Raw genomic sequence first — 14,496 nt, 5'->3', positions numbered from 1 at the left:
GTTCAGAGTAGAATGTATAAAATGCTAATGTAACTCTAGTCATTTTTCATATCATGTCTTTAAAGTGTGATATAAAACCATTATGCTTTTATTAAAAAGGAAATTGCATTGAAATTTGGCCTAAATAAATTGCCCTAGGTCTCAGCTCTGCTGGTTTTGCCTTAAAAATAGAACACACAGTTTTAAAGTATGCTTTAAAAGATCATTCAGCACATTCTAGTATAAAGTTGATATCGATAGTGATGTTTAGCATTGATTTTATTTTCATCTTAGAATTTCTGTTAGTTTAAAGAATGATGTACAAGACCTGTGAGACGTGGAACATCTGGATATCAGAAGCACAGTTATCTAGGCTTGGGGAATTCATGATGTCAAGTCACATCATGTTCACAAGTCATCATCAGTTTCATCTTCATTTCTTACATTGCTCCATTCACAGAATGTGCCAGAGATAGTTGCTGTTGTATGAAAGCAGGCCAGCGCTCAGTGGAAACTAACTGGATGACAATTATTATAATATTGTTGCTTTTTTTTCATTTTCCCTCCTTTTTTTCAATATACTAAGGGGCATGCATTAAAAGTATGACAGAATTTGAGAAGGTTGGTTGATATTTAACTTGTCCTTTCTGATTATAACTTGTGCTAATGTTTACGTTTTTTTTTTCTTTCCCTGAAAGTTAAAGTAAGGCATAGAAAGCAGCATCTTGTAATCTGTATGGCTTATTGTGTAGCATGGGGGCTACAATGTTAAAAACAACACTGATTATGAGACTAGACTTTCCATGATTAACACGCGTATCTTTCACATCTTTACATCTGTACTAATCACTTCTTCTTTGACTGTCGTCTTCCTGCAACTGAAGAACTGCTGATGGAAGAAAAATCTACCGATTATTCTATGCCATGTTGGGTGTCATGCTCATGAGGATGAGCGCAAGTGTAGACCAGTGCGTTTTACGCACCACCTCTGTTACTGACTGGACATACAACCTTAAATAAATTTGGTCTCGCTTTCTTCATCTAGCTACACCCCCTGCATTAGTTTTGGCCGTCGCAAACACCTCAAAAGCTGGTGATGTGGCTGGCAATTTCCACCCCACACCCGCGCATCCCAGTAACAAAGTCTCTGATACGATTTTCTGGATACCCCAGTTGGTTTAGACGAGAGGGAGGTAATCCTCTTCATTATAGACAGATAAAACCATTATTGGATAATGGCACAATTATTAAATCAGACAGCAAGGGAGAGAAAGAGAGGGAAGAAGAGCGTGAGAGAGTAATGCACTTCAAGTGCAGTGGTGTATTATGTCGAGCTATGCAAACTAAACTCTATAATCATAAACAGCCTTATAAACACACATGCTGCGGATCTCGCTGACTTGCATCATTTCTCTGTGGTAGATAGGTGCTTTTAGTGCTTTTACAGATTATTATCAGAGGTCACAGGAGCAAATGACAGCTCAAGCGAGCATTTCTATCTCACTTTCTTTCATTTTACTGCCAATTTTGTTCAGATATCCTCCCAATAACAGAAAGATATAGGGATGGAGACCTCCCAACCTTTTCTTTAATTCTTGGATTGCCTAAGACTGAACACACACACACTTAAACACTATCTGGCTTTGGAAGAATATTTGGGCTCATGAAAGGTTAATGCTTTGGATCCCTTTCCTCAGTGAACATCAGATCTTGTCTTATTAGCAAGAACCAACATTCTACATTGTTACAGGTCTGAAATTACAACTTTTCACTATGTAGTGGAATTCTGGCATGGAGCCGTGAATGCAAACAATAAGCAAAAATCAATCTCATACAAATGTAATCCGTGCCTGTCTTCTCCTAGTGACATTTTAATAAAATATATCTCAATTTAAGCAGCAGGTCACTATACAAGGGAAAGTGAACTGATATGCAGAAGAAACATAACAAATAATTAGCCCCAATATAAGGAGTTAAGACTGGGAACGTAATTTTACTAATCTTTTCATTCATCATTTCATTTGGCTAGTTTTTGGCATGCCATTGACATCAGAGTATCTGTCGATACCAGATACTGATCTGATGCTGACTTCCCCTAAGCAGTCATGATGATTCTCTGTAAGCGTCTGCCATCATATTGGGGATATTTTACAATATGACATCCATCAAGATTGCTTGTGTCCTGTGTTCATGTGTCAGATCCATGTTGTCAGACCATGTCCCATTCATTCATGTATAAAATGTAGAAATTCTGGATTTCAGGTTAATATCCAGTGCTGATATTTAACACATTTGAATATCCCTAGTAAATTGAAGTGCTGCAATAATATATTAATGCCATTTAATATCTTGTTTGAGCTAATTTAAATTAGTGTAGGAATGCTATAGACCATGACACTATCTTATTAAAAAGATTAGGATTAGCATTGTTTTTTGTTTCGTCTTTGCTTCTGTCTTTTGCTAGAGTACAGAATCTCGGATGTCTCAGTGTTCACATGGCCATCGCAACCAGGAAAGACAAATACTGGCAGAGAAATAAGACATTAAGAAGCATTGCTATATCCATGTATCTCCTGGAATGTCTGTTTTCTCTAACGTGTGTGTTTGTGTGTGTGTTCGTAGGATTATCCATGAAGATGGCTTCTCTGGAGATGACGTGAAGCAGTATAAGCCTGTGGTGTATAGCAACACTATCCAATCCTTGGCTGCTATTGTCCGTGCCATGGACACCCTCGGCCTAGAGTATGGGGACAAGGAGCGCAAAGTGAGTGTGCTAAAGCTAATGCTTCCACAAATACGCACAGTACAAACTATTCACAAGGCATAGAGAGATGGAAAACTAAAACAACATTACCAAACAAATGAAATTCATTGAAGCTAAATGCATTGATTCTTCAGATCTGTCTCCATTATTAGTCCGTTGTCATGTTTGTAGCAATAAGAAGGTGTTCAAGTAGCAACGCTGAATCTTTTAAGAAATTGTGTTGTAATGTTTAGATAATAGAAAAAGAACAATCCACATACACTGACCACCCTTCAAACTATTCTATCAAGCCACACCCACTCATGCCACGCCCATCTCACATTACATGCCTTTAGACCAAAAAGGTATTTAACATCATGACCTGGTGTGAATATTTTTCAAGGTCTATAATTTTTTATCTCTAAAACGATGAACTCACAATGTGAGTTTTACGTTCTTTCTCTCCAAGAATGAATGAATTACAAAAGACTCTCTTATTAGACACATTGTACACTAAACAGGAAATATGACATTATTTGATGCATTCTAATGCACTTATACATGCATTATAAGGCCATTTGGGATTCAGCCTAAATATAGATTTAATGAGGACAAAGCTAGCCTACATTAGCCTACAATATGCTACAGAACTGTGCTGGCATTGTGCCTGATCTCTTAACCAACTATAGGCAGCCGTGTAGTGAACTGGGAATTTAGGGTTTTTTCCCTATTTGAATACACATTGACAGCTGCTCTCTTCTGATTAAATTCAGCTGTAGGCTAATAGTTTTGCACCAAAGATAAAGAATTTTAGTTCTTCATATTTTTTAGGACCAGTTCATTTTTATGACCTATAAAAATAAATAAACAAACAAAACAACATAGCCATTCTGTAATAGAAACTAATCCACAACAGGATGGCATGATGCAGCTCAGTGTCTAGTGAGCTGACCACCTCAAATTTGATTACTTTCCATTAAGAGTTCTATTACTCTTATATCACAGTGATTTGGCAAAAGTTTATTAACAGATGTTTATTAATGATGATTAAAATATTAATATATAAAACACTTTAACTACTGACAGTAACATTACATGCTATGGAACATCTTAGAGACAAGTTAGTTCCTGTTATCACTTGCATTAAAACAGCTGTAAACTATCCAGGCTTTTTTTTCTTCGCTCCATTAAAGTTAACATGATAAAAAAAAAATGCATGTTCATGTTACCAAGAAATCTGAAAGCAAAGATTCTTCTGTCTTGAATAGTCATCCATGACTGACAACTTACTGACTATGACGAAGGTCTGTCATCTAAGGCTCCTAACATAAATGTGTTCATCAGAAAACTTCACTGTATCAACAATTACCACTTTTTCTTTGTTAAATAACAGCCCATTTGGATCAAACGACAATAAAAGTCTCTGCTAATATGTAGTTACTATACGAATGATGATGTAAAAGAATGAGTGAATTAATATAGAGTTATGTTACAGCCTGAACTACTGCCAGAGCCAAGCTGATTCAAGAATTAAACAGCACTGTGGTATAACAATCTATAATACAGAACTTATTGAATCACAGTTTATATTATCACCTGCTATGAACATGCATGTTTACAAAAAGTCCAAAAACCTACCAAACATGGTCAGTGTGTTGAGTTACAGGGACAGCAGTGAGGGAGTATGTTATGTATGTAGTGTCTTTAGGCCACAAAATGCCTGAATATGGAAATGGTGACCTTAACTTTTCCTCTGCCCTTCAATCTTCAAACCCAGATTTAACCTTCTAATACTAATATTATTAAATATTTGCACTTCAAGTTCAGTAAATAATATTAATAATCAATTTAGACAATTTCTAGAAGTAATACTTTATAACATTCTGACAGTCTTGTGAATGTACAAAGTGTATAAAATTTGATGATTCATATCTAAAGGTTTAATGACTAGATTTCCACAAGTTATGGTTGTCGCATGATGAGGACAGTATGACACACAGAATGACACTCATCCATTATCTAGCTGACTGCTGAGGTACACCCTATAAGATCTGTCTGCTTACCCAGTGCCGATTGACCAATATAAAGGACAAAGGGCAAAGTTCAAAGATCACAAGCCAGTATGTGGCACATTGCCTCCAGCATTGATTAAACCAACCACTGGCAGGACACTTAATCCCATAATTTCTTTCTTGGAGAGCCATACTGCTATTTGAGTTGAGTGGCAAAGCCCTTGTCTGACCTGTGCAGGAAGCAGCAATTTATTTTAATCGAAAGCGGTATCCAAAATATCTTGTGGTTATTGACCAAGAGATATTTTCTCTCAGGAAAAACTAAAAGTAGAGGTTCTTTAATTCTGGATTAGTTTACTGTGTTATAGCGAAGCTTTGATGGACTCCAGAGCCCTGAACCCCACACTGTGATGTGACTGATAGCAGTAGCATTGTGTGTGTGTTTCATTGCATCAGGAAGTGTTTAAGTGTGAATTTATGCAGCCATGAGCAATTGTAAATCTCTTCACACCATTGTTATCAATAAAGAACGAGTGTCACAGAATTGTAGCCACATAGTTCCTCTATGTGACACTACAGATTCCTGGCTCAATGAACCAAAAGTGAACAATACACCTCCATCAGCAGCAGTGTGTGTGTGTGTGTGTGTGTGTGTGTGTGTGTGTGTGTGTGTTTATGTGCATGTTGCTAATTTAGACAAATGTAGTCATCAAGACTAAAGGGAAGCAAACCCATGCTGACACGGAAAGCACATGTGAAACTCAGGAGTTCAGGATCGAACCTGGGACCCTGGACACTTCCTGTTGCACCACTGTGCTGTTGAGGAATAATTCATTTATTCATGCCTTCATCTTCAGTAACTGCTTTATCGTGATTAACGCTGTGGTTAAGACTGCTGACTAGCCACAAAAACCCCTGCATTTAACTCTGTAACACCTGACAGTGAGTAATTGTGGTGGTTTTAGGAAGATTTTTACTCCATCTGCATTTGAGCAGGAGTAGCCATTAATCAAGGTTTTTCAACAGGTGTGGGGTAGCCGCAATATTCAGAGTGATGGTGAAAAATCTGCCCTCCTGCACTCAATACTCTCCAATATGAGTAGTTTTCCACCAATTTAGTAAAGAGTCATTGTGCTAAAGGACACTGCAGGGTGAAAAAGTGAAGAAGCTTGTTGGATGCGTCAAGTGACTCTTCACTGGTGTTCCAAGTTTCGTGTCAATCAGATGTACGATGTTTGACAAAGCAGCAGTCTTAGCTGTGAGGTTGCAGTGTCTATTGACACAGAACACACTACAGCTTTTAAGGCCAATGGTCTATGGCTGTGGTGGCCAACCGGCTTACACCTCTTTAATCAGGTGTGAAACTTTCACTGGCTCTTTCACTGACTCGCACCATTCCTGTATTCATATGACTGTCTCTCTCTCTCTCTCTCTCTCTCTCTCTCTCTCTCTCTATCTCTCTCTCTCTCTCTCCGTTTCTCCCCCATCCCCCAAGCACCCGGTTTCCTCTTTTTGCACTTTTTATACTATTTCTTGTTTTCTATTGAGTAACAGCTTATTCTATTACAACCTGCTTAAGGAACTCAAGGGAAATGAGTTAGAAGCTTGGTGGTCCAGCTCAGCTGATTTCTTTAACATATATCTGCAGTGTGTATACTCTGCCATGGAAAATTGTGCATTTAATGTAGGTAAACTATGCTATCGCATAGCGACTCAAGTGGCTAGAAGTGGACATACCAGACTGCCATGGATGGGGTGGTGGGGCTCTGTGCCCAGCTCCTGGCCTGCATGCCACACCAGATGGGTTTCATCACGCTAGCCCTCGAGTCCTACTGAAGCTCTATGCCAGAGGACAACTCCAAATCCTCCTCAGTGTCCCATCTGGGAATAACTGTGGTGCTTATTAGCCCAGTGCAATTGTGATACAAAAGTTTCCCAAAATAGAAGTGAGAAATGGTATAGGGAAATGATCCTGTTGTGTGAAGATTTTTTAATTAGTGTGTGTGTGTGTGTGAGAGAGAGAGAGAGAGAAACAGAAAACTAGTGAGAGGAGGGCAGGTGTATAACAGACTCCCAAGCTTTATTCTGTTTGGGGCCATTTTTTATCCTAAAGGAGTAGAGTTTTCACTTATTTTTAATACCTTGGATTTTTTACTTCAGAAGAAACAAAAATGCACTGCTTAATAAATGAGCATTTTCACTTTGTCTAGAATTCCCTGTATTTTTACTACAATCTCATCTGGCAGATGTCTTTGCTTATTCACTTTAGAGTACGATTCAGGGAATAGAATAAATAACTAGTCCACCAGGCAACCACCAATTTTACCTAAAAGTATGATGAGCTAATTATGATCATTAATACAGACTATGGAGAATATGCCCTGTAAGTCCTGAATCTGTGGGATTGGTGACCTTATGTAAGCCATTCTCTTCATCCTCTCCTGATGTCACTGGTGATAAAACAATTGGGACATGTTATGTTTAAACCAACATATGAGTCAATAGGAAGAAGCTTTCTTTGTGGATGGATGACTGAAGTTTAAAAAATCTAGCTTTATAGAGAACCTGTCTGTCTTCCTAATTACGTATGCTCTAGCCTTTAAATTACAGCACGGTCCTATAACTTGTTATAGTTAGGTAATGAGCACAGGTTTCATGTATTCCAACATGCTTAAATGTCATGATTTTACCAAACAGATCATAGCCTAGAATTTTAATTTTACCAAGCTTTTTTACTTGAAGTGTGTGGGAGGAACAGTCTCCCCGATGGAGAGTCAATTTTTTAGTTTGTTGTTGAGTGATATGGCAGTGATGGATGTGAAAATAGTGCAGTCATAGATATAGATTTTTTTTCTTGCTCTGTTAGCAGCATGAGCCATTTGAGAAAGAAAGGAGTGAAAGCCACCAATGTATTATGCATCACTGGTTTGTGTGTGTTTGTGTGTGTGTGTGTGTGTGTGTATGTATGTGTCAGTCGACCCCCGAGCAGCAGCAGCACACAGTATGGTATGTGTTGCCATGGTGATCCTTTGTGTTTGGTGTGATTTTTGATTTGGTGTGTGTGTGTGTGTGTGTGTGTGTGTGGTTTGGTGTGAGGTGTTTGCTTAAGCAGTAGAGGGAGAGCAGTCGGTGTATTGAGTAAAGGGTCTTGGTGCCAGAATATTCCCCGCAGTCCAGGCAACGCCCCAACTGCATACCCTCCTGCTCGTTACAACCAGAATCTTCCTCTTCTTCCCAAGCTGTTCATCGCTACTCTGTGGAAAAACACAAACAGGCAAACAAAAAACAAATACAGTGCTGCTGCTATTTTTGACAAAATATCTAATGGAAAAAGTCAGCTGCAATAAAAGAGGTTGTAGGTTGTAGCAGGAAACCAGCATTGTGGTTTCTGCTGCTTGCTTATCTGAGTATGCATATGTCAGTGTGATGTATTCCACACATGTGAACTTAGCACCGTGTGTGGGGGCATGTGTGGCTGTAGGTCTGAAACTTATTGATGAGAAAACACAATGCTTTGATATTGTTTTTTTCATGTTTTTTAACCTACAGTGACCTTCAAATCAATGTAAGAGGAAATTCATTCTGCTTCCAGAAAGTGCACAGAAAGCAGTATACACACTTCAGCTCATTGTACATTAGTTGGAGCTACAAAATACCAAATCTAACAACATAATAAGATGTGAAGAGCGAATTGTAGGTATAAATGATTCAATCATGTTATAGATTTACAAAATCGATTAGGAATATGTGATTCATAAAGTCCCATCTTCAGCGTTGCATTCACACATGATTGCTTTAAACCACAGGTGACAAATTTGCTGTTGTCAATTTCAACCATTTACTTCATAGTTTATGGAAGGAAGAGTTTGTTACAGGTATGAGAAGAGGAATTTCAGACATCACAGAGAACATGAAATCATCATATCTCATATCTCATACCAAAGAGTATCTGGTATGAGGTTGTTGTTTTTTTTCAATGATAAAAAGGCAATTTGAAGAGAAGCCATATGATCTAGGATTGTAAGAATAATCAGGAATGATCAGAATGTTCGCTTAAGGCATTTAAGCACAACTGATAAATCAGCTTTGACCATTCTGAAAAAAAAAACAGCCTGCCCTCCAGTGTTTTATTTATTCATTCTATGAATATAGCTAATCTTGATACAAGATAAATGACACATGCCGTATTTTTTGTCTGTGCAATGGTATTGATCCAGGAAAATACTGTATTCCTGAAAATACAGCACATTTAAAGCTATTGCTTAAAAATACATTCACATTTGGCTGTACAGAATTGTCAAAAATTGATTAATGAAACTCGCAGGATTTGTGTGTGCTCATTTCATGCTCACAGATGTGATGATTACACAACACCGGTACAGCTTTGATGAATGAGGACTAAAGTGTTCATTGTGCTCAAATCAACTTGGATAACCTCCCTCAATTATTTATTAGGAATATACAATCCAGTATTAGTAGAGTGCTCTTTTTATTTTGCCGGTCGGACTAAAACGTAAGCACCCAGGGGCTTTATCACTCTGCTAAATAAATATTAATGGAAAAAGAAAATCCTACAGGAGTATTAAAAGACTTCTATAAATGAATATCTCTAGCATTCTGGCTCAGGCCAAATGACATTTGGTCCCTTTTCCATAATCACAACCATTTTCAATCATCTGCACACAGATAATTATTTCTGCTATATCATTCATTATGTTAATCCAAACCAAATACACTTTTCAATCCATTTTGGTGTTCTGCAGAGCCGTTTAGATTTTATCTATTGTTGTTGGTATTTTTTATTTTTTTATTTAATTTAATTCCTTCCACTTTTTTCTCCTCCATGCCACCTACATGATTCCTTGTTTGCCAGGAAAGGATGAGTTAGCTAGGTCATACAAATGACCAGCGATGCATTGTGTAATGAGTCAGTTCTGGCCAAAACTGCACCGCTGCTACTTCCACTTTCCCTGAGACCCAAGTGTCACGTGCTATTAATTAAATGGCCAAAAATAAAGTGATCAGACTAACAAACAGCACCTCAGCCAGATGGCACCCTGTTAGCCTGCTCTTCCCATCCTCACCACCCAGGACTTTGTCATTGTCATTTGTGTGTGTGTGTGTGTGTGTGTAAGAGAGTGAAAGGATGACAAAGAAGGGCAGTGTGAAGTGCCTTCATCCAGCTGACAGGTGTTTGATGCTGTGAAAGCCTTATAACAGGAGAAAGCAGGCAGGCCTAAAGACAGTGACAGATTTTCCCTGACAAACCATGACTACAGCTGAGACAAACCCTTACCATTACCCTACTTAAATTGGTTTGTAGGGGTCAAAGGTTAGACATATTTGAGTGTTTCTTTTGTCTGCTGATGGAATGGAACATTTTGTGCTCTCCAGAATTATTGGCATACTTCATGAAAAAAGAAAAAAAAATATTGTGTGTGTGTGTATATATGTGTATGTATATATATATATATATATATATATATATATATATATATATATATATATATATATATATATATATATGTATATATATATATATGTCTATATATATATATGTATATATATATATATATATATATATATATGTATATATATATAAAAAAAATATATAATCAACTCCTGACCTTTTATATCCTTAAGTTGTCGTGAAATAATGAGGAAATGGGCCACACCCGGCCATGAAACTGCTTATTGGGCAATTGTCCAATGACTTTTGAGCCTGTGAAAATGTAAAAACGGCTGCAATTCCTCATTTTAAAGAAATATTTTTGTTAAAGCCCTTGGATTTAAGCTGAAAGTCTACACTTGTGGACTTTCATTTTAATCATTTCATTTTAAATCCATTGTGGTTCAGTGGTGTGTCACTGTTCATAAATACTTATGAAACTGACTATATATCAAAAATCAGTGATTTTTTTTTTTTTTTAAAGATCACAGACATTGTATAGTGGGTGGGTGGGGGGGTGATTTAGACAGATAGCACTGTTGTTGAAAACCCTGTCCCAAATTTAAAGTGATGTTTTAATTGGGTTTTCAGATCAGATTTCCTTGGAAATTTTGGACTGCTATTAAAATATGACCACTTGGTAGGCTAACTTTTCTTGTAGCCACACATGCTTGGCCATTTTCTCAGGGCCAGTTGCCATCAATAAGCACTGTTCTAAGATTATGATTCCTGACTCTAGCTCATCTGTTTATACTCTAGTGAAACCGCTATTAAAACTCAATGGAAACAGACCTCCATAGAGCCACCGCAGACCAGTTACTTCTGATCAGCTGGGCTGAGAATCCTGCCAGAACTGTGCTAAAGGGCTATAAGCTACTTATACCCTAGATATATCTATCTCTCTAATCATATATTAGATCGGTAATGCTTTTAGATAGTACTTACTTATTTAACAATAGAGATTGTTAAAATCCGGATGTGGATTTAGCAGATGTACCAGAATTATGCTGACTACTGCATCTGTGCATCTACTGCTGCGGTGCCAAAAATGATCCGCACCTCAATTAAGTCGTTACGTGTTGGTTATAGATTTTGCTTCCAGATTATGAATATCAACATGGGTTACAGTCAGTAACTCCAACCTGCGATAAAAATTCACCTATATGGCATATGCACCTGATAAAATGGCTGCTGAGTAATGCATGTGTACAGAATACAGTCATCATTGAGGCTCTGGGTTCTGTGTTTGTCCACATTCAATCTCCTGCTATGTTTGTGGATTTTTGAGAGTGCAGGATTTTCTTGGCTCTGTTCTCACTTGCAGCCTTTAAATACCAAAAGCCTTGGGGCCAGTGTTTTTTGATTTGAATGAGCTTTGACTTGTTTTTGAAAGTTCCTTCTTCACTGCTCCCTCTAAGCTGTCTTTGTCTTGGTTGCCAGTACTGACCCCTTGGCGTCATATGATCCGCTCTATGAAAGTCAGAGCTACTGTCCAAAATGGATGTTCTGGCTAAAAACAGGTTCATCACACCCTGTTCGTGTCTGATCTCGTTTGTCAGAGCCAGTCTCCAGTGGCAGGTTGTAAGAGGATGAACCAGAGTGATGGTGGGGGAGCAGCATTCAGGTTCTGACATAAATTGAATAAATGGCCATAATGTTCATGAGAAACTGTTCTGGCATTTAACAGTGTGAATGATTGGAAAGCTTGACTCTAGGATAAGTGGATTGTGCTCTGAAAGAGAGACATGCAAATTGTGGCCCACTGACAGGAAAAATAAAAACTATTTCTGACAGAGGGAAGCAGGGTCATCATGCAAACTAGATGGACACAGATCACAGATTCTACTTTTTTTTTTTTTTTTTTTTTTTTTTTAAATATTTGTATTGAATTTAAAGTTGACTGGCCTTGTTTGTGTGTTTAAGAAACTTTTTAATGATGTGCCAGTGTGTTAGTGCCAGATGGCTGATGCTGAGATGCACTTGGAAACCTCCTCTGCATTTCTGCCATCTTGCTGTGTTTCTGTCTCGTTGGCTGTCCTCTGACGTCAGAGGAGCAGTGGCTGGAGGCATGAAGGTGAACATAAGAATCTCAGCTTATGACGTTGCAGATGGCCATCAGATCTGCTGTTCAACCTATATGAATAGCAGTGTTGGTGTATGCGCTTTAATGTTGACTAAGATGGCATGAACTTTCTATACTACCATCTCCATATCTGAAAGGAAATATCTTTTATTATAGGTGTGTTGTATGTAATATGTTTTTGTCAGAATAAGCAGGAAGGTGACTTAGGGCATACTCACACTAGGCCCAGTTGCTTTTACCATGCCCAAGCACTAAAGTCCTGCCTCACCACCCCTCCTCCAGCAACAGTCAAAGCTCTCTTGCACAGCACAATGGAGTCCATCATTGTAGTGTCACTTATTGTGTTGCTTATTTGGAGTTTTTGAGTGCAGTGACATGACCCTCATTCAAATAGATTTGATCATTTTTGCAGCACAGAGAGTTTCACGTTATCAGATATCAGAAGAGTTATATGGAGACAGTTGCCCCTGGCTGCTTGAAGAGGTGCAGTTTATAGTAATCAAACAAGTCGAATGAACTGAACTTTGGTGTTCTAATGTGCTTGGACATGGTACAAATCACCTAGTGTGAGTGCACCCTTAACCTTTGCATTTTTCCCCAAGGAGGCAATTTCTTCATTTGAAGATTTTATTAACTCAGACAGCCAAGTGATGTTTGTGCCTCTCCTTTCTTCATTCATGATCAAAGTCACAGGCATTAGCCATCACTATCTATCTTCACTTTGGTGCTGGCTAATGCTTAATTATCCACCAACTCTTCCTATCTCTACAAGCATGAGGAGGCTGTGAGGGTTTACAGGACACTCTGAGAAGGACATTAATAGGAAAGTGTGTGTTTTGAAGTTTAGTTGACATGACGGTATGTTTTTTGAGAGCTTCTGTTGACATGGCTGTGTTCTTGCATTTTATTTTATCCTTATTCCCATATTTTTTTTTTTATTTTGTTGTTCATGCAAAGCTGATGGAATGTCAAGGGAGTCCTCTTTGGAACAGCAGGCTGAGGAATCAGGAGGCCATTAAAGGAGTTTTTTCCTCTCCAGTTGAGAGCTGAAAAGCCACAAGCAAACAGGGATTCTAGTCTTACTTGATGTTGGCTGTTAGTCTTTGCTGTTATTGTGAATGTATTGATGCTAAGCATGATGATAAACACTGGAAGTAGGCCTTGATTATCTGTTTTTTGTGGGTAACCAACATCATACAATCTCCTATCTGACTTTTACCGAGGTGACAGGATTGTAAGGACTGTTATGTTGTGACAAATACTTGCAGGAACAGGCAATGTCCTCTCCTGCTCATTGGGGATTACAGAAGAGCTTCAGTCTCTTATTTGTCTGAACACACGCCCATGTTTGTAGCAGCCATAGCAATATCCTGCTGCATGCCTGGATTACTACTGTGAATATAAGCAGCATCTTTCTCCTCTCTCTCTCTCTCTCTCTCTCACTCTATCTTTCTGTCTCTCAATTGGAGCCAAAACTGACAGGTCAGTGAGAAGCAGTGTGTGCGGTGAACTAGACTAATCCCTCTAGAAAACAGCTGAGGCTCAGCCGTGCTTCTTCACCAGAGCCGACAGGACAAGGGGGCCACAGTGCTCTCTTAATGGACATGCCATGCACACACACTGAGACTGCAGCACTGGCTCTGCTTCTGAGTATGGGAGTGAAATGGAAAGCAAAGGATAAAGAGAGTTAAGGGACAAAGATGCGGGACATGAAAGAGGGACAGGGAGTGAGTACGGCCCATAATGAGGAAGGAATGAGATTGAAAAATTAAAGTACGTGATGTGACTGTGAATGTACTGTACTTGCTGCTGAGGGGGAAAAGCATCGACCGGGCATACTCATGTGGAACGTGTGTGTGTCTGTGTGTGTTGTGCTATTGTACATCTGTCAAGTCACGAAACATTCCTACATGTGTATTAGGATTTTTTTTCCTGCCTTCACTCTCATTGTCAAAGTAGTATAGAGATTGAGTGAGAACTGACGTAGGTCAGAGATGTGTGTGCTGCCTCGAAGATCAGTTCAGCCCCTAGCTAGCTTGCACGTTCTAAATATAAAAGCGGCATGTCATTATGAGCCCCAGTTGCAGTCTTTATTTATGAGCCCTAATGATAACTTTCAGCACCTCTGTGTGTGTGTGTGTGTGTGTGTGTGTACATATGTGTGCACGCATTTGTAGAGGAGAGATAACATGCCGTGCTGTGGACATAAAAGTATAAAAGAGGTTTAGAA

The 14,496-nt window shown here is 38.6% G+C and overlaps 1 protein-coding gene across 3 annotated transcripts in view; it reads left to right on the top strand.

Moving 5' to 3' along the window:
* The window catches only part of gnao1a (guanine nucleotide binding protein (G protein), alpha activating activity polypeptide O, a), a 74,794-nt gene that overhangs the window by 13,303 nt on the left and 46,995 nt on the right, over nt 1–14,496 (top strand). For all 3 annotated transcript variants that reach the window (XM_058387484.1, XM_058387482.1, XM_058387483.1), the window contains exon 3: nt 2,602–2,743. In XM_058387484.1, the coding sequence (XP_058243467.1) occupies nt 2,602–2,743 (142 nt within the window). The remainder of the gene's footprint in view (nt 1–2,601; nt 2,744–14,496) is intronic.

This window comes from Hemibagrus wyckioides, linkage group LG04 (genome assembly GCF_019097595.1).
Source record: "Hemibagrus wyckioides isolate EC202008001 linkage group LG04, SWU_Hwy_1.0, whole genome shotgun sequence".
NCBI classification, from domain to species: domain Eukaryota; kingdom Metazoa; phylum Chordata; class Actinopteri; order Siluriformes; family Bagridae; genus Hemibagrus; species Hemibagrus wyckioides.
Note: the sequence above shows the minus strand (reverse complement) of the source record. Positions and strands in the feature narration are given on the sequence as shown.